Raw genomic sequence first — 25,780 nt, 5'->3', positions numbered from 1 at the left:
GGGTGGACTGGATCCTAAGATATTTGATATGCCATATGTTATGGAACAGGATAAATTGTGGGTCGCACTATGTAAAAATAAATCATCAGGTGGCACAGGACACGCCATAAGAATACAATTTATCGTTAATCCTATAGTCACCCACAGGATAAGTGTTTCATTATATCCTTATGTCCATAGAGATCCTGACTGACGAGGGATTTTAACCTGGAATGCAGACGATATTAAAGTTTTTCTTAGTGAAAGGAGTTCGAATCAAAAGCCAAAGTGTCTTGAAAATGGGATACGACTGGGCTAGACCAAGGTGTTTAACGTTTAAAGTTAACCCAAAACCCGCTAACCCGCTTATGAGAAAGACGAAGGTGAGGCAATTTGAGGCGCAACGTTTCCTAAGCAGAACAGACCCGATATGCGACAAGGTGAACTACTTGAGAGTAATCTTGAATAGAAAACAGAACTGGAAATGTCACATCTAGCTGCATACTGAGAAGGCTCGCAGACGTTGAGTCATATGCTCGAAATGGGGCCTCAATCCGAGAATATTGCACTGGCTCTACGAAGAGGCGATAATGACAATATTAACTTACGCCTCGGTGGTTTGTTGGACGGCAACGAAGAAGTGCAACATAATGATATCACGTCAGGTTCAGAGAACATGATCTCTTGCCGAATGTGGGCTGATGAGAACCACGGCTATAAAGGCACTAGAGACAAACTATCTATAGATGTATAGGTCCGATAGGTTATACAAATTCGTGAAAAAAAACTTACCTATTCGCATTCGAAAATTATTGAAAGAATGCATATTGACTTCCTCGATTTTTTCAAATAATTGTAGAGCATAATCAGCCATAGCAGTGACGTGCTTAAAGTTGGCCATATCACATGTTTGAGCAGTAAGGCCAGATGCTGCCATATAGGTGGCACCTGTACTCTTGATTTTCTCGATGTAACTATAAAAAAAATAAAGAAGAAAAGGAATAATAATGGTTTAACGTATTTTTGCATATTATCTACAGCAATCAGGAACGTAGCCAGGTGGGGGGATATTGGGCCCGAGCCCCCGTCCCCACAAATGCTTATTTCTCAAATGTTACTTCGTAAACGTACTTATTATTGTTTTGCAGTTCTAACATAGGGCCCCCCCTAAAATAAAATTCTAGCTACGTCCCTGTCTACTTTAATATATTATCTACTTACCGAAAGCGTTCTTCACTCAGCAATTCATCAAAATCGGCAATGATTTCGTTTAGCAGTCGTAGACACTCAACACCTTCATTATTTCCTTCCAACTCGACATAGAATTCGCTAAAATTTGGTATGGAAGCGAACAATATACAAACGCTATCACACTGTTCATGATATAGATCCTGTAAAGAAAAGAGCAACACCGAAAATGGTTCAACCAGACTTGACATCATTAACCTAACACTGCAAGGCAACTGTTTGTGCACTAGGACGTTAGGTTATACACTACTGCTAAAACTGGTTTAATAGTGAAATCGAATGCAAAACTAATGCATCTAATATACTAGCTGACCCGGTGCGCTTCGCTATGGCTTTTTGAAAATGGATTTATCTTAAAGCATTTTTAAGGTGGTGGTCAAAACATTCTGGGCTACGAGTCTCGTTCAGATCCACACTTATTAATTTTTTACCCTACACCACTACTGTGATTGTGTTTGTAACACCCAGAAGGAAGAGAGATAGACCCATTGATAAGCATACCGATCGACTCAGAATGACTTTCGATTTAGCTATGTCCGTCTGGCTGTCTGTCTGTCCATGTTAATTTGTTAACAAAGTACAGATCGCAATTTTCATCCGACTGTCCCCAAATTTGGCACAAGCATTTTTTTGGACCTAAAGACGAAGCATATTGAAACTGGAAAGAATCGGTTCAGATTTGGATATAGCTTCCAAATATATGTTCGTCCGATTTGGACTAAAATTGCAATTATATCGTAATTTTTAAACCGATTCTCACGAAATGTTGACCGAGTGATTCTCTTATAAGTCTCGACATTATTATAGAATTATATAGAAATCGGTTTAGATTTAGATATAGCTTCCATATACATAGTTTCGTCCGATTTGGGCTAGTATTGCAATAATTTGGTAATTTTTTAACCGATTCACACGAAAATTGGCACAACGGATTCCCTTATGACTCCCGGTATTGTTATCGAATTAAATAGAAATCAGTTCAGATTTAGATATAGCTCCCATATATACTCATCTTCCGATTTTCACTTTTAAGGCCTTTGCTAACCCATTTATCAATCGATCTTCTCCAAAATTTGTACAACGATTTACCCTGTTGCTTAGCCTGCATATCCAATGTGGTGTAGGGTATCAAAAGGTCGGCTTCGCTCGACTTTAGCCCGTCCTTACTTGTTTTGGTATTGGTTATGTACTTTCAAAATCATATTTCAAAGCTACCATCAGGGGTAGCACATTTTTAAAAGTCCGCAGGTCCTTCCTGTGTCTATCCCAATTTGAGGCACATAGTGTTCTGTTGCAACAACTGTGCAAAGTACGATGCAAATCGGTACATTACTAGATATAGCTCCCATATTAACCGATCTGCTGATTTGACTTCTTGATCCCTTATAAGCCGCAATTTGTGTCCGATTTCGCCGAAATTTAGTATGTAGTATTCTGTTACGACTTCCAACAACTGTACCATAAACGGTCCAAATCAGTCTATAACCTGATATAGCTCTCATATAAACCGTTCTGCCGATTTCATTTCTTGAGCCCCTGCAAGCCGCAATTTTTGTCCGATTTGGCTGAAATTTTGTATGGGTTGCAGACATGCAAAGATGCTGTCAGATCGAAAGAGGTGGCATTCAGGAACCGGCGCTGGCATAAAAATGTCAATACTGGACTGTTGCGCAAGCAGGCAAGATCTTCGTGTGCCAATGTGCTTAGGCACACGTACAGCGTCTGCGTACTAAGGTTCTTGCTTCCATACGAGGAATTAAGAGCTTGTGGTCGTTCACGTTCACTGACCCGGTTGATAAGGCTAACCTGTTGGCTGATATATTTGCAGGGAACTATTTCCTGCCGAATAGCCATCAACCAATCCCCTCAATCGAAAATGCATCTGATGTCATGCCCCAAATATTTTTTCAAACTCGTGGAGTTAAAAGGGTTCTTGAGATTCTGGACGTAAATAAATCTCCGGGCCCGGATGGCATATCAGGTGTTCTTCGACGCTTGTTCGTCTATTATGCAATCTTTTCAACCTTGCCTACCATGCGGGAGTCTTCCGGGCGCGTTGGAAGGTTGCGAACGTTCAGCCAATACCCAAGAAGGGTGAAGCAAACAACCCTGTGAATTTTCGGCCAATTGCGATGTGCTCCGCTCTCTCCAAGGTCATGGAGAGCATGGTTAATCACCATTTTGTGAGGTATTTAGAGACTACTGGCCTTCATAGCGACCAACAGTATGGGTTCCGCAGAAATCGCTATACGAGTGACCTAATGGCACTTCTGTCGCAAATCCACTATTTTGGGGAGAGTAAGGTTGCGGCTCTGGATATTTCCAAGGCATTTGATACGATCTGCCACGGTACACTACTATCAAAGCTTTCCGCTTTTGGTGACGGTAATGACTTCGTTCGCTTTATTTCGAGCTTTCTCAGAGATCGCACTATTTGACTCGTTATAGATGGGTTCTCATCCAAAGAGCCTAAAGTGACCGCAGGTGTACCCCAGAGCTTTGTTCTTTCTCCTTCTCTTTTTCTTATTTTTATAATCGATCTGTTGGGTCAGACACCGAATCCGATCTATTCATTCGCGGATGACAGTGATCTTTGTCATTCGTACTCATGCGACTATAGGCCGAGTATTCGGGAGATTGAGACAAGTGACGGGTTATGGACGATATGCTCTGTCAGGATTTGCAGACCGTTTCTGAGTGGGGTCGTATGAATCGAGTAGATTTTAATGCCGACCCATTGCGATCATCTTTGTTTATCAGCGGTATAGATAGATGTTGAACAATCAGAAGCTCTTGATGTTCTGGGCATGAAAATACCAATGATGTCCTTTGGGCCAAACTTAGGCTTCCCTAAACGGTGTAAAAATGACTTCCCTCCTTCTGATCTTAACATCAATACCACTTTCAAAAGGCCGAAAATGTACCTGGAGCTTCAAGATCATCCCTAGAGCTACTGAACCGTGTACAGAGGAGAGTGTACAGACAAACACTACATCTCCCCCCCACCCCCTCCAACTCCTAATATCCTTTCGCCAACGCAATGCACTGCATTCATAGGGGACATCCCCTGCGTGTTGGTTGGTAGAAAAGAAAAAACAAAAATGTCATGCATTTGTATGTCAGATTCGTTATCTACCCCCGCATACTTTTCATTTGATACCCATATTGTCCCGATCGGTCCACTTTTGGTTTTGGGTGGTGTTTTTGGGGTAACGGTGGAGGGTCAGCCCCATTCCGTTATCAGTAAATTATAAAGCCAATTCCTAATTCCTGATCATATTCGTAATCTACTCCCGAATACCTATCATTTTAGTCCCATAATGATCGTCAAATAAACCTATTTTAAGGGTTTTGGGGCTGGGGCGGCCCCCCAGCTACATGGACCCAACTTTTATTATGAAATTCCTACTCTACTCTTGAATCCCATATTGTCCCGATCGGTCCACTTTTATTTTTGGGTAGTTCTTATCAAAAAATTATATAGCATTCATAGGGGACATCCCCTGAGTGTTGGTTGACAGAAAAACATTTTTTTTTTGATGATTTGGCAGAAGTTTGGTATGTAGAATAAATTTATGCCTTTCAACTCAATTTATTTTTTATAAATTCTTAACAGAATCCATGGTGGGGGGTTCCCAAGATTCGGCCCGGCCGAACTTAGCACGCTCTTCCTTGTTAAGTAATAGGGAATATAATAGATAATAAGTTTTTCAATGTAGTATGTCCCTCCTCAGGGGGACATAGAATGCGTAACCATATTGACAATATTCAACATAGAATAAATCAGACTTCAATATTGATGTTAGTTCAATACTTCAGGGGAGCTCTCACTATGGGGAGGCGCCATTCTTTAAGTTCCATATACCTAGATGTCCTTGCTTTGTCGTTCTTTATAAATGGTCTTCATTTTTCTTTCCCATATCTACCACTTAAATAATAACAAAATTATAACATCCTCTATACTATTGGCATTGATTATCGATTAAGTATGACCCATAAATTTGTACACATCATTTACAGACGGCGACAGTCTCTTAAGTTGATGGTACCACCATCCACTTAGTTGCAAACAAGTTGATCGCACATTTCGTTATGTTGACAAGTGAGTGAGTGAGTGACGTTTATTTAAACCATAGCAAGGGAGTGTCAATTGATGTACCCCCTCCCCTCGTCCCTCCTTATTTGAATGGTAGTGTAAAGTGCAACAGACTTGGTCCTCAAAGTAATACCTTGAAAATAATCGAATGCATCGAATGCAAAACAGCCGATGTTACTGAAGTACCTAACAGAGCGTCGAATAGTTAAAACGCCGTCATACTCGTATTCAGTCACAGCAATATCCTGAATGCAGATGACAATTGCAATAAAGTATCAATGAAGTGTGCAACGAAAGCTTTCAAAAGCGGGGGTGTTGGAGTGCACTTTGATTGACATATCGAATGGAAATTGTTAACAAACTGTTATGTTGTCGTAATGTTGCTTACCTTAATGGAAGCATTTTAATTTGATTCAACATTTAAATGTTCCTTGGCCAAGTACATTCAATGTAAAACTAATGGCAAATAAAAGCGCTTTTTTTTCTTTTAGCCTTTTAGAAGAACTGAAAGGGTAAAACTATTCTAGTCGAATGGTAATAAAAAACTTGGAAGTATTGGCGAATTCCAATTAAATTAAAAAAAATCTTTAATTGGCACCTATGAAAACTTCGAATGAACTGTACATTGGGACTGATAACCCAAACTATTGTAAATTGTATCGAAAATACGTCATGACGAAAGTATATGGAATTATTGTTAGATATAAAGAAAGAAAATTTCCCCATTTTCAAGAACTCTAGTCACTTAATATATTTCCGCATAGAAGATTCTTTCAGAGGGGAATCAAATTGGGCCAACTACAAAGCAAGTGTATGAGTCTAAACGGACGACTGTCTTCACTGACGATTTCAAACTTTGATTTTCGTTGAAAATTGTTTTTTTTTTTTATTTTAAACATATATTTGATTTAAATTTATATAAAACAAGTAAAAGCGTGCCAAGTTCGGCCGGGCCGAATCTTATATACCCTCCACCATGGATCGCATTTTTCGAGTTCTTTTCCCGGCATCTCTTCTTAGGCAAGAAAGGATATAAGAAAAGATTTGATCTGCTATTAGAGCGATATCAAGATATGGTCCGGTTTGGACCACAATTATTTGTGTAAGATCTGTGTAAAATGTCCGTCTATTCGAAAAAGAATTGCGCCCTTTGGGGCTCAAGAAGTATTGGGTTGCCCAAAAAGTAATTGCGGATTTTTCATATAGTCGACGTTGACAAATTTTTTCACAGCTTGTGACTCTGTAATTGCATTCTTTCTTCTGTCAGTTATCAACTGTTACTTTTAGCTTGCTTTAGAAAAAAGGTGTCAAAAAAGTATATTTGATTAAAGTTCATTCTAAGTTTTATTAAAAATGCATTTACTTTCTTTTAAAAAATCCGCAATTACTTTTTGGGCAACCTATTAAAATAGAGAGATCGATTTATATGGGAGCTGTATCGGGCTATAGACCGATTCAGACCATAAAAAACACGTATGTTGATGGTCATGAGAGAATCCGTCGTACAAAATGTCATGCAAATCGGATAATAATTGCGATCTCTAGAGACTCAAGAAGTCAAAATCCCAGATCGGTTTATATGGCAGCTATATTAGGCTATGAACCGATTTTAACCTTATTTGACACAGTTGTTTAAAGTAAGAATAAAATACGTTATGCAAAATTTCAGCCAAATGGGATAGGAATTGCGCACTCTAGAAGCTCAAAAAGTCAAGTCTCCAGATCTGTTTATATGACAGCTATATCAGGTTATTAACCGATTTGAACCATACTTGGCACAGTTGTTGGATATCATAACAAAATACTTCGTGCAAAAATTCACTCAAATCGGAAAAGAATTGCGCTCTCGAGAGGCTCAAGAAGTCAAAACCCAAGATCGGTTTATATTGCAGCTATATCAGATTATGGACCGATTTGAACCATACCTGGCACAATTGTTGGATATCATAACAAAACACGTCGTGCAAAATCTCATTCCAATCGGAAAAGAATTGCGCACTCTAGAGGCTCAAGAAGTCAAGACCCAAGATCGGTTTATATTGTAGCTATATCAGGTTATTAACCGATTTGAACCATATTTGATACAGTTGTTGGATATCATAACAAAACACGTCGTGCAAAATTTCATTCCAATCGGATTGGAATTGAGCACTCTAGAGGCTCAAGAAGTCAAGACCCAAGATCGGTTTATATGACAGCTATATCAGGTTATCGACCGATTTGAACCATATTTAGCACAGTTGTTGTATATCATAACAAAACACGTCGTGCAAAATTTCATTCCAATCGGATTAGAATTGCGCCCTCTAGAGACTCAAGAAGTTAAGACCCAAGATCGGTTTATATGGCAGCTATATTAAAACATGGACCGATATGGCCCATTTACAATCCCAACCGACCTACACTAAAAAGAAGTATTTGTGCAAAATTTTAAGCGACTAGCTTAACTCCTTCGGAAGTTAACGTGCTTTCGACAGACAGACGGACGGACGGACAGACGGACGGATATGGCTAGATCGACATTAATTGTTACGACGATACTTTATGGGGTCTCAGACGCATATTTCGAGTAGTTACAAACAGAATAACGAAATTAGTATACACCCCATCCTATGGTGAAGGGTATACAAATATCCACATTAAAGTGCAGGATTTACATCTGTTAGTTCTATGGCTATTTGCCAACAGCCCTTTTCCGGAAATGGAAAGTTCTAGTTTCATTAATTTAATATTCAAAAATATTCGCCTTTGCACCGTTTATGGGAAATCATTAAATTTTTCTATAACAACTGACATGCATACCAAGCAAAATTTAACGAGCCAAAAATTTTTATATGGACGTGTTTGAAATTCCCCCCCCTTGAAAGCTTCCATGGATTTGTGTAGTCATTTTCAATGATTTATACACACTCTAGCATTGTGTGGATCATATTCTCGCTAGCACTTCAGAGGCTGTCAAATTATTTAATACTTAAATGTTAAATTGCTTTGGTAATGTTGTCATGAAAAATGTCATGTACGTAGGCATGAAACGAGCATTTATTCCATAATGGTCATTATTCAGAATGATAATGGTGGTGATAGTGTTTCTGAATGTGCTCTTGGTTTTGATACACCCAAGGGTTTCATATGGTTGAAATGCGAAGAGCTAGAAAAAATTGCTATGCATAATTAATTATAGAAGTGCGTTAATGCAATAATTACAGCGGTTGGTGAATTGAATATGTAAACTGCATAATTTATGGATGCATTTTAAATTTCAATTGAAAAATGTATCACAGAATGCATTACTGTGAAATGAACGCATGTGGATATACCATAAATACTTTGTTAATGGTGATGAAATCAACCAAAAATCTATTGCGCGTATCCTTTGGGGAAGATGAAATTATATCATCAGTGAAATTAATTGAAGTTTTATAGAATTTAATGGCTGGGTTCAAAATCTGGTGAGAAGATCAGAAAGAAGCAAAAGCGTGCTAAGTTCGGTCGGGCCAAATCTTATATACCCTCCACCATGGATCTCATTTGTCGAGTTCTTTTCTCGATATCTCTATTTAGGCAAACAAAGGATAAAACAAAAGAATTTCTATGCTATTGGAGTTATATAAAGTTATGGTCCATAATTAAGAGAACATAGAAGAAGTCATTCTGTAAAATTGTAGCCAAATCGAATAGGAATTAGAGCCCTTTAGGGGCTCAAGAAGGAAAATTGGGAGATTGGTTCATAGGGGAGGTGTATCCGGCTATAACCAATTCAGACCATATTTGACACGTATGTGTAAGGTCATGGGAGAAGCCGTTGTACAACACTTCATCCAAATCGGAAAATAATGGCGCCCTCTAGAGGCTGAAGAAGTCAAGATCCCAGATCGATTTATATGGGAGCAATATCAGGTTATGAACCGATTTGAACCATATTTGCCACAGTTGTTGGAAGTCACAATGAAATACGTCATGAAAAATTTCAGCCAAATCGGAAAGCAATTGCGCCCTCTAGAGGCTCCAGATGTCAAGACCCCAGATCGGTTTATATGACAGCTATACCAGGTTATGAACCGATTTCAATCAAAATTAGCACAATTGTTGGAAGTCATAACAAAACACATCATGCAAAATTTCAGCCCAATGGGATAAGAATTGCGCCCTCTAGCGGCACAAGAAGTCAAGATCCCAGATCAGTTTATAGGGCAGCTCTATCGGGTTATGGCCCGATTTAAACTATCTTTACAAAGTTGTTGGAATTCATTACGAAACACGTCATGGCAAATTTCAGCCAAATCGGATAACAATTGCGCCCTCTAGCGGCTCAAGAAATCAAGACCCCAGATCAGTTTATAGGGTAGCTCTATCAGGTTGTAGATCGATTTCAGCCATACTTAGCATAGTTGTTGGAAGTCGTAACCAAACAAGTCATGCAAAATTTCAGCCCAATGGGATAAGAATTGCGCCCCCTAGCAGCTCAAGAAGTCCAGATTCAAGATCCGTTTATATGGCAGCTATACCAGGTTATGGACCGATTTGAAACATACTTAGCACAGCTGTTGGAAGGCATAACGAAACATGTCATGCAGCCAAATCGAATAATAATTGCGCCCTCTAGTGGCTCAATAAGTCAAAACCCCAGATCAGTTTAATAGGCAGCTCTATCAGGTTATGGCCCGATTTCAACTATCTTTACAAAGTTGTTGGAAGTCGTAACAAAACACGTCATGCCAAATTTCAGCCGAATCGGATAAGAATAGCGCCCTGTTGTGGCTCAAGATCGGTTTATATGCCACTTATACCAGGTTATGGACTGATATGAACTATACTTAGCACAGCTCTTCGAAGTCGTAACGAAACGAACATTTCAGCTAAATCGGATAAGAATTGCGCCCTCTTGTGGCTCAAGAAGTCAGGAAGGATTCTTCTCTTAAAATTACCGATGAATTTCATAGTTATCGGTCCAGATTTATTGCCCGATTTTCACTTCTATTTATATACATTTATTGACCACTCTTGCCAAAATTTTCCACAACGCTTTCCTCGACGAATATCTATAGATTTTGATCGAACTCGGTACAAATTTAATTATAGCTCCTATATATATGTTCGAAGATTTTGGGTAAGTTGCAATAATGTTGGCATTTGACAACCGTAGTTACTATAGTCTATCCCGGCACCGCCGTAACCGAAACGAATGACACCAGTGAGTGAGATAAAGCGAAGAATAATACTGGCAAACAGATGCTACTTTGGGCTAAGTAAGCAGTTTAGAAACAAGGCCACCTCTCGACAGACGAAGATTACACTATACAAGATACTGATACTACCCGTGCTGTTATATGGTTCTGGAGCATGTGTACTTGTGAAAGCAGATGAGGCAATGCTTGGAGGATTTGAGAGAAAGATACTTTGTAAAATATATGGACCAGTTTGCGTTAATGGAGAATATAGGCGACATATGAACCACGAGCTTTATGAGCTGTATGACGACGATAGTATAGTTACACGCATCAAAATACAACGGCTGCGTTGGCTAGATCATGTTGTCAGAATGGATGAAGAAGCTCCAGCAAAGAAGTCTTTTGAAGGCAAACACGGTGGTATACGTAAACCGTGAAGACCAAAAGCCCGATGGAAAGATCAAGAGGTGGGAGAAACCTCGAAACTTGGTGTCAGAGATTTTAGAATGAGCGCAGAAGATCGAGGCGCTTGGAACGTTCGACTAGTGGAAGAAATATTCTGTCATAGCCAATTAAAGTAAAAGTAAGGTAAGTTACTACAGTTTGAACATATTTGCGAGAAATTTGCTACGGATTGTTTAATAACCCATCCAAAGACATCCGCCGAAGTCTATCAAATTAGTTCAGAATTAGATGTAACTCCTACTTTGTACTTAAATGGTAGGTGTAGGGTATTACACAGTTGGCACCGCCCGACTTTTGACTTTCCTTACTGGTTTCAAACGGCATAGTACCTTACAAATGTCGCCAGCATTAAGAGGGGATAACCAACGCTGAAAACTTTTTCTGATGTTCGTACCCAGACGTTCATCGTCATAGGCGGACATGCTAACCTCTGCGCTACAGTTGCCTCCTATTTGTATCGAGCTTCCGATTTATGGTCTTGAACGCCTATTAAACTCTTTAATTATCAGATTTTGCTGAATGTTTGAACAGTGAGGAGGCCGCCGTAGCTCAGAAGTTAGCATGTCCGTCTATTACGCTGAATGCCTGGGTTTGAATCCTGGCGAGACCATCAGAAAAAAAATTTTAAGCGGTGGTTTCCCCTCCTAATGCTGGCAACATTTGTGAGGTACTATGCCATGTAAAAATTCTCTCCAAAGAGGTGTCGCACTGCGGCAAGCCGTTCGGACTCGACTATAAAAAAGGAGTATTCATATCATTGAGCTTGAACTTGAATCGGATGGTGCGAAGTTTATCCCTGTTCCTTAGTGGAATGTTCATGGGCAAAATTTGCAATTTTGTTTGAACAGTGATTTGTGATGAGTTTGGTCCAGATCGGACCACACTTCAATATGGCTGCTATAGACCCAGAATTGTGATTATTTCATCGGATTTTAAGAAAATGTTGTTTTTAAATTCCCGAGTTGGTGGGTATATTTGGCCGGGCCTATCTTAATGCCTTTTTGCTTGTGATGTAATGCCATTATGTAGTTCTTTCTTGTAGCACTAATGACTTTTACTACTCTACATTTTAGTTAAACAAAAATTAATTTACTATATTGTTAACGTTTACATTTTTCCAAAGATGACCACAAAAATTGAATATAATTAGAGAATTAAGCCACTTCAAGTAAACACAAACCCCTTGCACTCGATTACTCGAAAGAGTCACTTCGTCTCTTCATTCTTGTTGACACATTTCTTTGACATTTTCTACTACTTGTTATTTAAACTTAAGAAATTCCAAGGACGATGGTACTTACATCAATATTTTTATCTCGACTCAGGAAATGTTCAGCCACATGAACGGGAAGTATGTTCTCCAAAAGTTTACGATTGTATGCTTGTAAATGCTCCATATCTTCCTTTTCCTCTGTAATTAGTAAAAAAAGCAAAGAGTAGGGAATTTTAAGCAAGAAGTTCAAAAATGTTTACTTTATGCAAAAAAAAAAAAAAGAAAAACTAGAACGAACTGATGATGTATAGAAACTTAAGACAGATTTTCATCTAAAATTTGGGGGAAAACTATGCACATACTATGGCACCCTCTTATATGGAATTTGTCCCTTCTAAGTGAACTCGCATTGCAAAAAAATCTGATGGTAAATGTCTTGGAGACATACAAAGACTTTCATGATATATTTTCAAGATGGCCGACTTAATTTGAGTTAGTAAATTCAAAATGAAAAACAAGTAAGAGCGTGCTAAGTTCGGCCGGGCCGAATCTTATCTACCCACCACCATGGATAGCATTTGTTGAGTTCTATGCGCGGTATCCCTTTTTAGGCAAACACAACAAGTAAAAAGGGGTAAAGTTCGGCCGGGCCGAACTTTGGATACCCACCACCTCGGGTATATATGTAAACCACCTTTCATCGAAATCGGATGAAAATTGCATACATTATGTCCCATAGCAGTTATATCGAAATATGATCCAATTTGGATCAAATACTTATAAGTACAAGTTATTGTTCAATTGTGTATAACAAAATATTGGCCGATCTGAACCATATATAATATGGTTGTTGGAAAAGCCTAACAAAAGTCAATGTGTCAAATTTCAGTTAAATCGTATTATAAATGCGTCTTTTTTGGGGCCAAGACTTCAAATCGAGATGTCGATCTATATGACAGCTATATACGAATTTTGATCGATCTAGACCAAATTGCAGAAATATGTGGAGAACTTAACTCTCTATCCCAAATTTCGGCAACATCGGACAATAAATGCGCCAAAACATTAAATCGAGAGATCGGTCTATAGGGCAGCTATATCCAAAACTGGACGAAATTGACGAAGGATGTCGAAGGGCCTAACATAACTCACTGTCCCAAATTTCAGCAAAGTCGGATAATAAATGTGGCTTTTATGGGCCTAAGACCCTAAATCGGAGGATCGGTCTACATGGCAGCTATATCCAAATCTGAACCGATCTGAGCCAAATTGACGAAGGATGTCGAAGGGCCCAACATAATTCACTGTCCCAAATTTTAGCAAAATCGGATAATAAATGTGGCTTTTATGGGCCTAAGACCCTAAATCGGAGGATCGGTCTATATGGCAGCTGTATCTAAATCTAGACCGATCTGGGCCAAATTGACGAAGGATGTCGAAGGGCCTAATACAACTCACTGTCCCAAATTTCCACAAAATCTGATAATAAATGTAGCTTTCAATGGCCTAAGACCCTCAATCGGCGGATCGGTATATATGGGGGCTATATCAAGATATAGTCCGATATTGCCCATCTTCGAACTTAAACAGCTTATGGACAAAAAAATAATCAATGCAAAGTTTCAGCTCAATATCTTTATTTTTGAAGACTGTAGCGTGATTTCAACAGACAGACGGACGGACATGTCTAGATCGTCTTAGATTTTTACGCTGATCAGGAATATATATATACATTATAGGGTCAGAGATGGATATTTCGATGTGTTGCAAACGGAATGACAAAATGAATATACCCCCATCTTTCGGTGATGGATATAAAAATAGTGAATAAGAACTGTTATGCTATTGGAGCTATATCAAGTTAAAGTCCGATTCGGACCATACATGAATGCTGAACATTGTAGAAGTCATTGTATAATATTTCAGTCCATTCGGATTAGAATTGCGCCTTGTAGGGGCTCAAGAAGCAAAATCGGGAGATCGGTTTATATGGGAGCTGTATCAAGCTATTGATCGTTTCAGACCATATTAGACACGTATGCTGAAGGTCATGAGAGAAGCCGTTGTACAAAATTTCTGCGCCCTCTAGAGTCTTAAGAAGTCAAGATCCAAGATCGGTTTATATGGCAGCTATACCAGATTATGAACAGATTTGAATCATACTTAACACAGTTGTTGGAAGTGATACCAAAACACTACGTGCAAAATTTCATTCAAATCCGACTAAAATTGCGCCCCCTAGAGGCCCAAAAAGTCAAGACCCAAGATCGGTCTATATGGCAGCTATATCAAAACATGGACCGATTTGGCCCAGTTACAATCCCAACTGACCTATACTCATAAAAAGTATTTGTGCACAATTTTAAGCGGCTAGCTTTACTCCTTCGAAAATTTAGCGTGTTTTCGACAGACAGACGGACGGACAGGCAGACGGACGGACATGGCTAGATCGACTTAAAATTATGTGACGATCAAGAATATATATATCTTATGGGGTCTCGGACGCATATTTCAAGGTGTTACAAACAGCATGACGAAATTAAATAGTATACCCCCATCCTATGGTGGAGGGTATAATAATCGAAAGTTTAGGAAACAAAAAAAAAAAATTCACACTAAACGATAAGGTGCAGTTTTAACTGATGTGTTGTAATTAGCGGCTGTTCATGAATCCCTTCACGCCATAGTCATTAAAAATAGAATTTTGAATTTAAATTTTATACAGATGTCTTTTTATACCCACCACCATAGGATGGGGGTATACTAATTTAGTCATTCCGTTTGTAACACCTTAAAATATTGATCTAGGACCCCATAAAGTACATATATTCTTTATCGTCGACATTCTGAGTCGATCTAGCCATGTCTGTCCGACCGTCCGTCGAAACCACGATAGCGTTCGAACGCGTAAAGCTAGCCGCTTGCAATTTTGCACAAATACTTCTTATTAGTGTAGGTCGGTTGGTATTGAAAATGGGCCATATCGGTTCAGATTTGGATTTAGGTCCCAAATAACCCGATCTCCCGATTTTACTTCTTAAGCTCCTAGAAGCCGCGATTTTTGTACGATTTGGCTGAAATTTTACACATAGTCTGTTGTTATGACTTTACAAAGGAAGCATTTCTTGACATTGAAGGTGCTTTTAATAATGTAAAACTGACGTCAAGTATGTGTGAGTTGGAGTTTCTAGGCATCAACTCTACCTTAGGTTCGGTTAGGTTGAAAAGAGGGTGCAGATATTAATCCGCCCCATGCCACTATGGATATACACCTAAGCCAGTAATCGGCTTTTTGTGCGCTCACAAAACCACAAAGTAACCTCTAAAAAGAAAATTATAAGTTAGAAATTCCTTGCCACTTACAAAATCCTTAATTGTTTTCAATACCACTCCCCTAAGTTGGTTCATGTCTGATATTGTGTCTCCACCTAAGTGCCGGTATCTGTTGGACGCGAAAGCCGGACAATCACAAAGAAAATTCCACCAACGTCTCATTATCTTCACCGCATGACCTACACATGCTATCACTTGCCGCACCGATTTTACATAAGTGAGCTCGTAGTCCTATGTGTCCCGTCATAAAACCAATAGCTATACTGACCTCCTTCTTACTTACTTTCAGTAATAGCCTCGTCTTCTCTCGATCTGGATCCCCCCATAGGATTTTCGCCGTCCTACCTACCGTTTCGCTGTTCCGCAATGTTGCATGCGCATGCGTGGCCCACACCCTTAACTCGGACTGCGTCGACCCGAAAGGCTTCGGATTAACCAAGTTTATTGACGGCAGTCCTCTGGCCTTCACCACCAAATCGTCTGCCCTTTCATTTCCCCTTACTCCGTTATGGCCCGGCACCCAAACGATGCGGATTTTCCCATCCTCAGAGAAGGCGTTGATCTCCTTCTTACACTGCAAGACTGTTCGTGACCTTACCGTCCTGGTTGTTATTGCCCTTATGGCAATTTTACTGTTCATAAAGATGTTCGCACTCGACGTCCTCGCGTTAGCACCACACCACTTCACGCATTCCGTGATCGCCCGAATCTCCGCCTATAGGACCGTATTATGGTCAGGCAGTCTAAAACAGATCTCAGTCCCTCAATGTAAACCCCCAGGCCCACTATGTCCTCTAGTTTGATCCATCCGTGTAACATGATCTTCCAGATGGCAATACAAGGGTTCTGGAAGTAAAAGGTTTAAAATTGGTCGCGTATGCTGATGACGTGACAATTGCGGTTAGGGGGAAGTTACCAAGTTCTCTAATAGATATACTTCAGGAAGCTCCACGTGCAACAGCGAAGTGAGGTACCGACAATGGTCTAGGTGTAAATCCGAGCAAGACAGAAGTATTTCTTTTCAGCAGGATATTTAAATTGCCTACAGTGTCACCAGTCTCCTTGGGAAGAGAGAATGTTCCATTAACAGAAAGCGCAAAATACCTGGGTGTTTTGGTGAAGAGCAAATTGAACTCCAAATCCAACATTTTGGAAAGGGAAAGAAAGGCCAATACACCTGCAAGAGAGCCATTGGCAAAATTTGGGGGTTTAGACCGTGCGTCATGCATTGAGTTTATAATGCAGTTGTCCGACCTATAATGCTATATGGTGTTGTGGTCTGGTGGACGGCGCTTCAAAATTCCACCTATTGTTAAATACTCAACCGGATCCAAAGAATGGTTTGTTTGTGCATCACAGCCCAACTGAGGACGACACCATCTGATGCACTGAGTTTAATGCTACATCTAATGGCCCTGAACATAGTGGCTAGACAAATTGCAACGACCACTGCCGTGAGGCTAAGGAAGATTTCTCTTTTGCCATGTGACGGCTACGAACACTGTGTTATCCTTTTTACAATGTACTATGTTCCAGGCAGTGTGAATAACACCCTGCCTGAGCCGCTTTTTGATAAAAAGTACTGTACCACTATTCCCGATAGAACCGATTGGAACTACAATGACCCTGGTAATAGAAGGTACATAGACTTCTATACGGATGGTTCCAAACTAGACGACTAGGTGGGCTTTGGCGAGTACTCTAAAAACCTAGAACTGGTCGTATCGGAAAGGTTACCCGACAACAGTACGCTTCAAGCGGAGATTCTTGCAATTAAGGAAGTGGTGGGATGGCTAAGATATAATGTCATTACGACCCGTGGCATAAATACCTTCTCAGACAGCCAGGCAGCCATTAAACGTACTTCAGAACACAAAAACCGCCCTCGACTGTCGCAGATCTCTCAACGAGATTGGCTGAACAGTTTAAAATTCACCTTTTCTGGGTGCCGGACCACAGAGATTATCCAGGGAATTGTAAAGCGAATGAGCTTGCGAGACTAGAAACTACCCTGCGCATTCCAGGGATACTGGAATCTGTGGGTATGCCTCTAGCGACATGTAAGCTAAGTTTTCAGGACTAGGCTTGAAGGACAACGAATGATAGATGGTCACAAAGAGGGGGCTGTGAGCATTCCAAAACCATGTGGTCTAATCTAGACTTGAAGAGGTCTACCACTTTGCTGTCACTGGATAGAACAGACGTCTTAGTCATTGTGTCCGTCATGACAAATCTGACTGTCTAATCGGAAAACATGCTAACAGACTAAAGGTTGCCAGTAACGACTTTTGCAGTAGCTGTAAGGACTTGAGGAAGAAGAAAGTATTGAACATCTGCTGTGTGTGTGTCTCGCACTGGCAGTCAGAAGGAGTTGCTCTTTAGGTTCTTATTTCTTTGAGAACCTGTCTGATTTAGCGGATGTGAATATTCGCAAGTTGTTGGGTTTATCAAAGCCATATGGATGGTTCAACATTAGGAACTAGAAGGCATCTTCGTTCTTCTGTTCCTGTGGTATCACAATGGACGAAAACGTCTGATGGCAAACTGCCACTTAAACCTAACCTTTGTTATGACTTGGCACCGTGGTTGGCCAAGTTCGGCCTGAATTGTTCTATAACCTGATAAAGTTCACTTATAAACCGATCTCCCGATTCGATTTCTTAAGCCTTTACAGGCGCCAATGTTTGTCCGAGTTGGCTGAAATTTTGCATGTAGTGTTCGTTATGGCTTCCAACAACTGCGCCAGGTACGGTCCGAATCGGTCTATAACCTGATATAGTTCCCATATAAACCCATCTCCCGATTCGACTTCTGGCAGCCTCAATTTTCATTCGATTTGGCTAAAATTTGTCACATAGTGTTCTGTTATGACTTTCAACAACTGTGCTAAGTACGGTCCAAATCGGTCAAGAACATGATATAGCTCCCTTATAAACCGATCTCCCGATTTGACTTCTTAAGCCCCTGGAAGTCTCATTTTTTGTCCGATTTGGCTGAAATTTTGCACATAGTATTCTGTTATGACTTTCAACAACTGTGTCAAGTACGGTCTAAATCGGTCAAGAACCTTATATAGCTCTCATATAAACCGATCTCCCGATTTGACTTCTTTAGCCCCTGGCAGCCTCAATTTTCATCCGATTTGGCTAAAATTTGGCACATAGTGTTCTGTTATGACTTTCAACAACTGTGCTAAGCACGGTCCAAATCGGTCAAGAACGTGATATAGCTCCCTTATAAACCGATCTCCCGATTTGACTTCTTAAGCCCCTGGAAGTCTCATTTTTTGTCCGATTTGGCTGAAATTTTGCACATAGTATTCTGTTATGACTTTCAACAACTGTGTCAAGTACGGTCTAAATCGGTCAAGAACCTTATATAGCTCTCATATAAACCGATCTCCCGATTTGACTTCTTAAGCCCCTGGAAGTCTCAATTTTCATCCGATTTGGCCGAAATTTGGCACATAGTGTTCTGTTGTGACTTTCAACAACTGTGCTAAGCACGGTCCAAATAGGTCAAGAACGTGATATAGCTCCCTTATAAACCGATCTCCCGATTCGATTTCTTGAGCCTTTACAAGCGGCAATGTTTGTCCGAGTTGAATGAAATCTGCATGTAGTGTTCGTTATGGCTTCCAACAACTGCGCCAGGTACGGTCCGAATCGGTCTATAACCTGATTTAGCTCCCATATAAACCGATCTCCCGATTTGAATTCTTGAGCCGCTAAAAGCAGTAATTTTTGTCCGATTTGGCTGAAATTTTGCCCGAGATGTTCTGTTACGACTTCCAACAACTGTGCCAAGTACGGCCCAAATCTGTCTTAAACCTGACTCGGTTATAAGAAGGAGGCCCTAACATTAAATCAGACAGCACTCTTTGATATGTGAGAAGTTTGCCCCTGTTCCTTAATAAAATATTCATAGGCAAATTTGTACTATGTTGACTATACATCGTCCGATTTATGGCTCAACTCACTTGTTTATCCAAATTTTTATACATTGCAATGACATGTTGAATAAAACCCCATTCGCTGCTTGTACTTTTTCATTATTGGCAACAATTATGGTCCCACGAACTACATCCAAGGCCATGTTACCAACTCTAGAAAGTATTTCATGCAAGTAAATATTTTTCTATCAAAGCCGGTAATTTTTCTCTTATGTTTCCAATTGAATGAATTACGACGAAGTAGCAACAAGCGCGAATCAGATGAAGGTTCCGGGGTGTGGTATTGCCTTTTTTATTTCTTCCATCTACAAAGTAACTCGGTTCGCCTTCAAAACATCTTGGCTTAAATTGAATGAAATTGTTTGCCAATAATTGGCATTAAATTCGATTGCTTCCTTTCTATTTGCTGTGGCACAGAGCAAAGTCGAAAGTGAAGCCCTATTAGGCAACTTTGATTGCAAGACCACGAAGGAATAAAGAGTCAATTAAATGCAATTTTGAAAATTTGAATTTTTTTTAAATATTTAGTAGTTTGGAAGGAAGAAAATGTGTCCCATGTAAATTGGAATAGGTGAGCAATTTTTCGTTTTCTAGGAAAATCAAATGTTGAGGAAAATTGCTTAGAAAATAAAGTGGTGATGGAAACCTTGGCCTGCAAACAAATTTTGCATTAAAATTCAAATCCAAATACTGGAAATACACATTGGTAAGGTTAGGTTTAAAAGAGAGTGCGGACTCTACTACCATGGATTTAGTTTATTAACTCAGTTTGTATTACAAGGCGATTACGCCTGATTACATGGGGCGGACCCTCTTTTAAACCTATACAACACAGTTTGTATTGGAATTATTTTTGATCTATCAAATCGGGTGATTGATGCTTCTGGAGCCTCAAGAAGTCAAGTACAGGGATCGGCTATATCAGTTTAAAGACTGACCCGGACCTACATATTGTAGTACGAATATTGGAATTCGGAACATAAGTGCTTGTGCCTAGTTTCAGCCAAATCTGCCCAGAGGCTTCTAGGGGCTGAAGTACTTAAATCCGGACATCTGGTTTATATGAGGGCTATTTCCGTTTATAGACCGATTCGAATCTAAGTTGATATTGGAAGCCAGAATTGAAGTTTTTGTGTTTACGTTTCAGCCAAATCGGCTGAAGTGAAAATTGAGGGAGCTAGTTGCTCAATAAGTAAAATCCGGGCATCAGTTTATATGGGGGTAACATCAGTTTATAAACTGATTCGAATCATAGACCGATTAAAGTCATACCACAAGTCTTTGTGCCTATTTTAAGTTAGATCGGATGAAAATGAAACTCAAAAAGTCAAAATCGCAACATCTTTATACGTTCGACCTTTGTGACTTCAACAGACGGACGGACTTTCGCTGTGTGCCTTGTGGCGCTGTACTGTACTGGCACACACATGTCCTCCAAGTCCATATTATTAAATTTTTTTATACTCACGACATAAGGATGGGGGTATATTCATTGTGGAATTCCGTTTGCAACACATCGAAATATTCATTTCCGACCCTATAAAATATATATAATCTTGATCAGCGTAAAAATCTAAAACGATCTAGACATGTCCGTCCGTCTGTCTGTTTAAATCACGCTACAGTCTTCAAAAATAGAGATATTGAGCTGAAACTTTCACAGATTTTTTTTCCAAAAGCAGGTTAAGTTCGATGATGATCTATATCGGACTATATCTTGATATAGCCCCCGTATAGACCGATCCCCCGATTTAGTGTCTTAGACCAATAAAAGCCACATTTATTGACCGATTTTGCTGAAATTTTTTGAGTGAGTGAGTTGTGTTAGGCCACTCGACATCCTTCTTCCATTTGGCCCAGACAGACCGATCTCTCGATTTAAGGTCTTGCGCCCATGAAAAGCGCATTTATTGTCCGACGTCGCCGAAATTTTGGATAGTGAGTTAAGTTAAGCCTCTCGATATAATTCTGCAATGTGGTACAGATCGGTCCAGATTTGGATATAGCTGCCATATAGACCAATCTCTCGATTCAAGGTTTTGGGCGCAAATATTGTGCGATTTTGTCAAAATTTGGGACAGTGAGTTGTGTTAAGCCCTTCGACATTCTTTTTCAATTTGGCTCAGATCGGTCCAGATTTGGATATAGCTGTCATATAGACCGAACCCCCGATTTAGTGTCTTAGGCCCATAAAAGCCACATTTATTGACCGATTTTGCCAAAATTGGGGAGAGTGAGTTGTGTCCTTCGACATTCTTCTTAAATTTGCCTCAGATCGGTCCAGATTTGGATATAGCTGCCATATAGACCGATCTCTCGATTTAAAGTTCTGACCTCACAAAAGGCGCATGAATTGTGCGCTTTCGCCGAAATTTGGGACAGTGAGTTGTGTTAGGCCCTTCGACATTCGTCGTCAATTTGGCTCAAATCCGTTCAGATTTGGATATAGTTGTCTTATAGACCGATATCTCGATTTAAGTCTTGGCCCCATAAAAAGCGTATTTATAGTCCGATTTCACTGAAATTTTACTACTAAAAAGATCTATATTTTGTTATGTACAATTGAACAATGATTTGTATTATTAGTATTTGGTCCAAATCCGAACATATTTGAAAAAAATATGCCATTTGTGAACGATAAGAGATAACTCTTCGAAATTAAAAATGGTAAGAGATGATTTGTTTTCGAGAATATGTGCAAAACTTCAGGGCCCTAGGTGATCCGGGCGCCTCTTGGCACGGCTCTTAAGTAAGTCAACTCGACGTTTCAAAGGCATTTTTTTTTTTAACTTGAAAAACCCCCTCTTAGTCACAAAATGTAAAGTCCAGATCCCTTTTTTGGGCCTTTATTTTCTTCATATGTTCCTAAAGCACATACAAAAATTTTTTTGTACCAAAATATACATGTAGCCTCCTCAGAAAAGGTGTTAGGTTAGGTTAGGTTGAAAAGAGGGTGCAAAAATTAATCTGCCCCATGCCACTATGGACATCCCCGCAGGCCCTACACATGCTATCACTTGCCGCATCGATTTTACATAAGTGAGCTCGTAGTCTATTGAGACAGAATATGTACGCAATGGAATTTAAATGTGTGTGCTTTATTTAAATTCAGTATACAGAGTGATATGGAAAATGAAAATTATTTTTTCAATACACAACAATTAATACTAAGGTAACTTAATCAAATTAATTATGTTGAACTAAAGTAGAATAACATAAAGTATTTTCAACATGCCTCCTCAACATTATTAATTTAACAATTAAGTTTAATGCCCATATTATTAGAACAATAAATATGTTTTGGTTTCGGTACTGGTTTTGTTAGAACATCCGCCAACATATCTTGTGTAGGCAAGTACCGCAGCTCAACAACTCCATTTTGTATTGTGTCCTTAATATAATGATACTTGTAGTGGATATGTTTTGTTCGAGAATGATGAGAACCGAACTCTGCCATTTTTTGCGCACTTTGAGAATCAGTATGTATTTTTATTGGTTTGCCATTGAATAATCCAAGTTCTTCAAGTATGTAACTTAAATATGAGGCTTCTTTAGCTGATTCAGTCAAAGCTATATATTCCGCTTCAGCACTAGAATTTGCAACCACCTTTTGTTTTTTGGATTCCCAGGTGACCGCTCCACCTGCTAGGAGAAAACAGATCCCAGTTTGAGATTTCCTATCATTGATATCTTGAGCCCAATTGGCGTCACAGAATCCCATGAGAGGTGCCGAATTCTTTTTATATATTATTGCTGCATTCCTTGTTGTACTCAAGTACCTTATTACTTGCAAAGCAGCATTATAATGTTGTTTCCGGGGGTCTTTTGAAAATTGCGATAGCATGTTAACTGCACATGCAATATCTGGTCTACTATGCAATGCTACGTACAATAAATAACCAATTAATTCTTGATAGACTTTTTCATCCACTTTTTCCCTTTCTTCTCCATTGTTTGGGTCCTTTTCTAGTTTCACATTTGCAGACATAGGAATTTTCACAGGTTTGCAGTTTTCTAGCCCGTATTTCTTTACTAACTGCTTTATATATCCTGACTGCGAAATCGATACTTCATTTGGCTTTACATTTACTTCAAGACCAATACAATGTTGTGGTACGCCTAAGTCTTGAATATCAAATTTAGATTGCAGTGCCTTCACAAATTTTTTGGTCATCATTTGGTTATTACTTGCGATTACTATATCGTCTACATATAGTGCAACAATCATAAGTGTATCTTCACTTTGGACATAATAAATGCACTGGTCATAGTTTGATCGATGTAATCCAAACTCTAAAATTATAGCATCAATGCATTTAAACCATTGTCGTCCTGATTGTTTGAGTCCATAGATGGCTTTTTGCAATTTACACACTTTATGTTTTGTTGCCTCCTGAACAAACATCTCTGGTTGTTCCATGTATATTTCTTCGTCCAGTGTGCCATTTAGAAAAGCAGTTGATACATCCAATTGTCTTAATTGAAGATTATGCTCCACTGACAAAGCATAAATCAATCGCAATGAAGTTTGCCTTACAACTGGGGCAAATGTATCAACGTAGTCTAAGCCCATGACTTGAGTATAGCCTTTTGCTACAAGTCTCGCTTTTCGTTTTTCAACTGTCCCGTCGGGTTTTATTTTCGACTTGAAAACCCATTTGCAACCGACAGCTTTTCTTCCTTCAGGCAAGTTTGTCAAAGTCCAGGTATTATTCTTCATCAATGACGCGTATTCTGATTCAATTGCTTTACGCCATTCATCTGCACGAATTGATGATAAAGCCTCATTTATTGATCTTGGGTCCATACATTTTTCATCAACCATATTAGACGACTCATCTTTTTTTTTAAACGTCCACGATCTAAGCCTCTGCTTTATGGATTCAAACTGGTATTGGTTATTACTTCCAGCATCTCTGACATTCTCGTTTGGAATTTCATTGGAACTCTCACCACTTTGACAGTCTTCATTTGAAAATTCCGAGTTGTCACACTCAGAAAACTCGTCATCCGTCTCATGGTCAACATCATCGGATGACCGATCATCATCGAATCGTTGATCCACTTTATCAATTTTTGGAGATTTGATTTCAAATTCATAAAACAATTCTTTGTTTGTTTTGTTCACATTCTTGTACAATTCATTCTCAATGAATCTTACGTCACGACTTTTTACAACTTGTTTAGTGCCTGGTCTCCATAATCGATATGCCTTTGATTCAACGGAATAGCCCACTAATATATGTTCATCACTCCTGGCTTCCCATTTGGATTTGGACTTCTTGTTTAAAACGAAAGCCTTACATCCTATTTGGCGTAAATGTTTCACGCAAGGTTTCTTACCAGTCCATATTTCTTCAGGAGTTTTTTCATTGTTTAGATTTGTCGGACATCTGTTTCTTATATACACTGACGTGTTAATCAATTCCGCCCACAAGGAAGTTGGTAAATCAGCATCTAACATACAGGAACGACCCATTTCCACCAAAGTGCGATTCATACGTTCGGAAACGCCGTTCTGTTGAGGGGTGTACTCCACTGTTAGCTGACGTTTAATTCCATTTTTCTTCAAAAAATTCGAAAAATCTGCCCCAACCAACTCTTTTGCATTGTCACTTTGAAGTATTTTTATCCTTTTTCCAGTTTCATTTTCAACAGCCTGTTTAAATTCTTTAAATTTCTCTAAATATTCGTTCTTTTGTCTCAGAAAATAGACATACACTTTACGAGAGAAATCGTCAATGAAAGTTGCAAAATAAATACTTCGTCCCATAGACTCACACTTCATAGGACCACATAAGTCTGTGTGAATAAGTTGCAATATTTCCGTGGAAGATTTTTCATTTTTATGTGGGAAGGATAATCTAGTCTGCTTTCCACGAATACAAGCTTCGCAATCAATTTGCATCGCATTAAAATTTGGCAATCCATTTACCATAGAAAAAGACGAAAGTCGGCTTAAGTCCTTACAATTTAAGTGCCCATATCGCCGATGCCACAAATTAAAATTCTTTTCGTTGCTTTGATGCACTGTATTTGCAGCCTTTTTATCTTCAAACAAATTGACGAAATATACATTGTTTCTCTTGTGGCCTTCAATCAAAATTTCATTTTTTCTCAAAATTAAAGCCTTTTTGCCCTCCATGATTACTTTACAACCGGAGTCTGTAGCTTTACTGGTCGACACAAGATTACATTTCAAATGTGGTACATATAGTGCGTTATCAAAGTGTATTGTCTTCTTTTTTCCTTGTACATTTACAAAAATCGAAACTTTACCAATACCTTTGATACATACCTCTTTGTCGTCTGCCAGTTTTACTTTA

The 25,780-nt window shown here is 39.2% G+C and overlaps 1 protein-coding gene across 1 annotated transcript in view; it reads right to left on the bottom strand.

Moving 5' to 3' along the window:
- The window catches only part of LOC106093461 (uncharacterized), a 308,595-nt gene that overhangs the window by 8,822 nt on the left and 273,993 nt on the right, over positions 1–25,780 (bottom strand). Inside the window, exons 25-27 of the mRNA XM_059368504.1 lie at positions 12,258–12,367; positions 1,201–1,370; positions 772–953 (exon numbers count right to left, since the gene is read on the bottom strand). Coding sequence (XP_059224487.1) covers positions 772–953; positions 1,201–1,370; positions 12,258–12,367 — 462 coding nt within the window. The remainder of the gene's footprint in view (positions 1–771; positions 954–1,200; positions 1,371–12,257; positions 12,368–25,780) is intronic.

This window comes from Stomoxys calcitrans, chromosome 1 (assembly GCF_963082655.1).
Source record: "Stomoxys calcitrans chromosome 1, idStoCalc2.1, whole genome shotgun sequence".
In the NCBI taxonomy this organism is placed as follows: domain Eukaryota; kingdom Metazoa; phylum Arthropoda; class Insecta; order Diptera; family Muscidae; genus Stomoxys; species Stomoxys calcitrans.
Note: the sequence above shows the minus strand (reverse complement) of the source record. Positions and strands in the feature narration are given on the sequence as shown.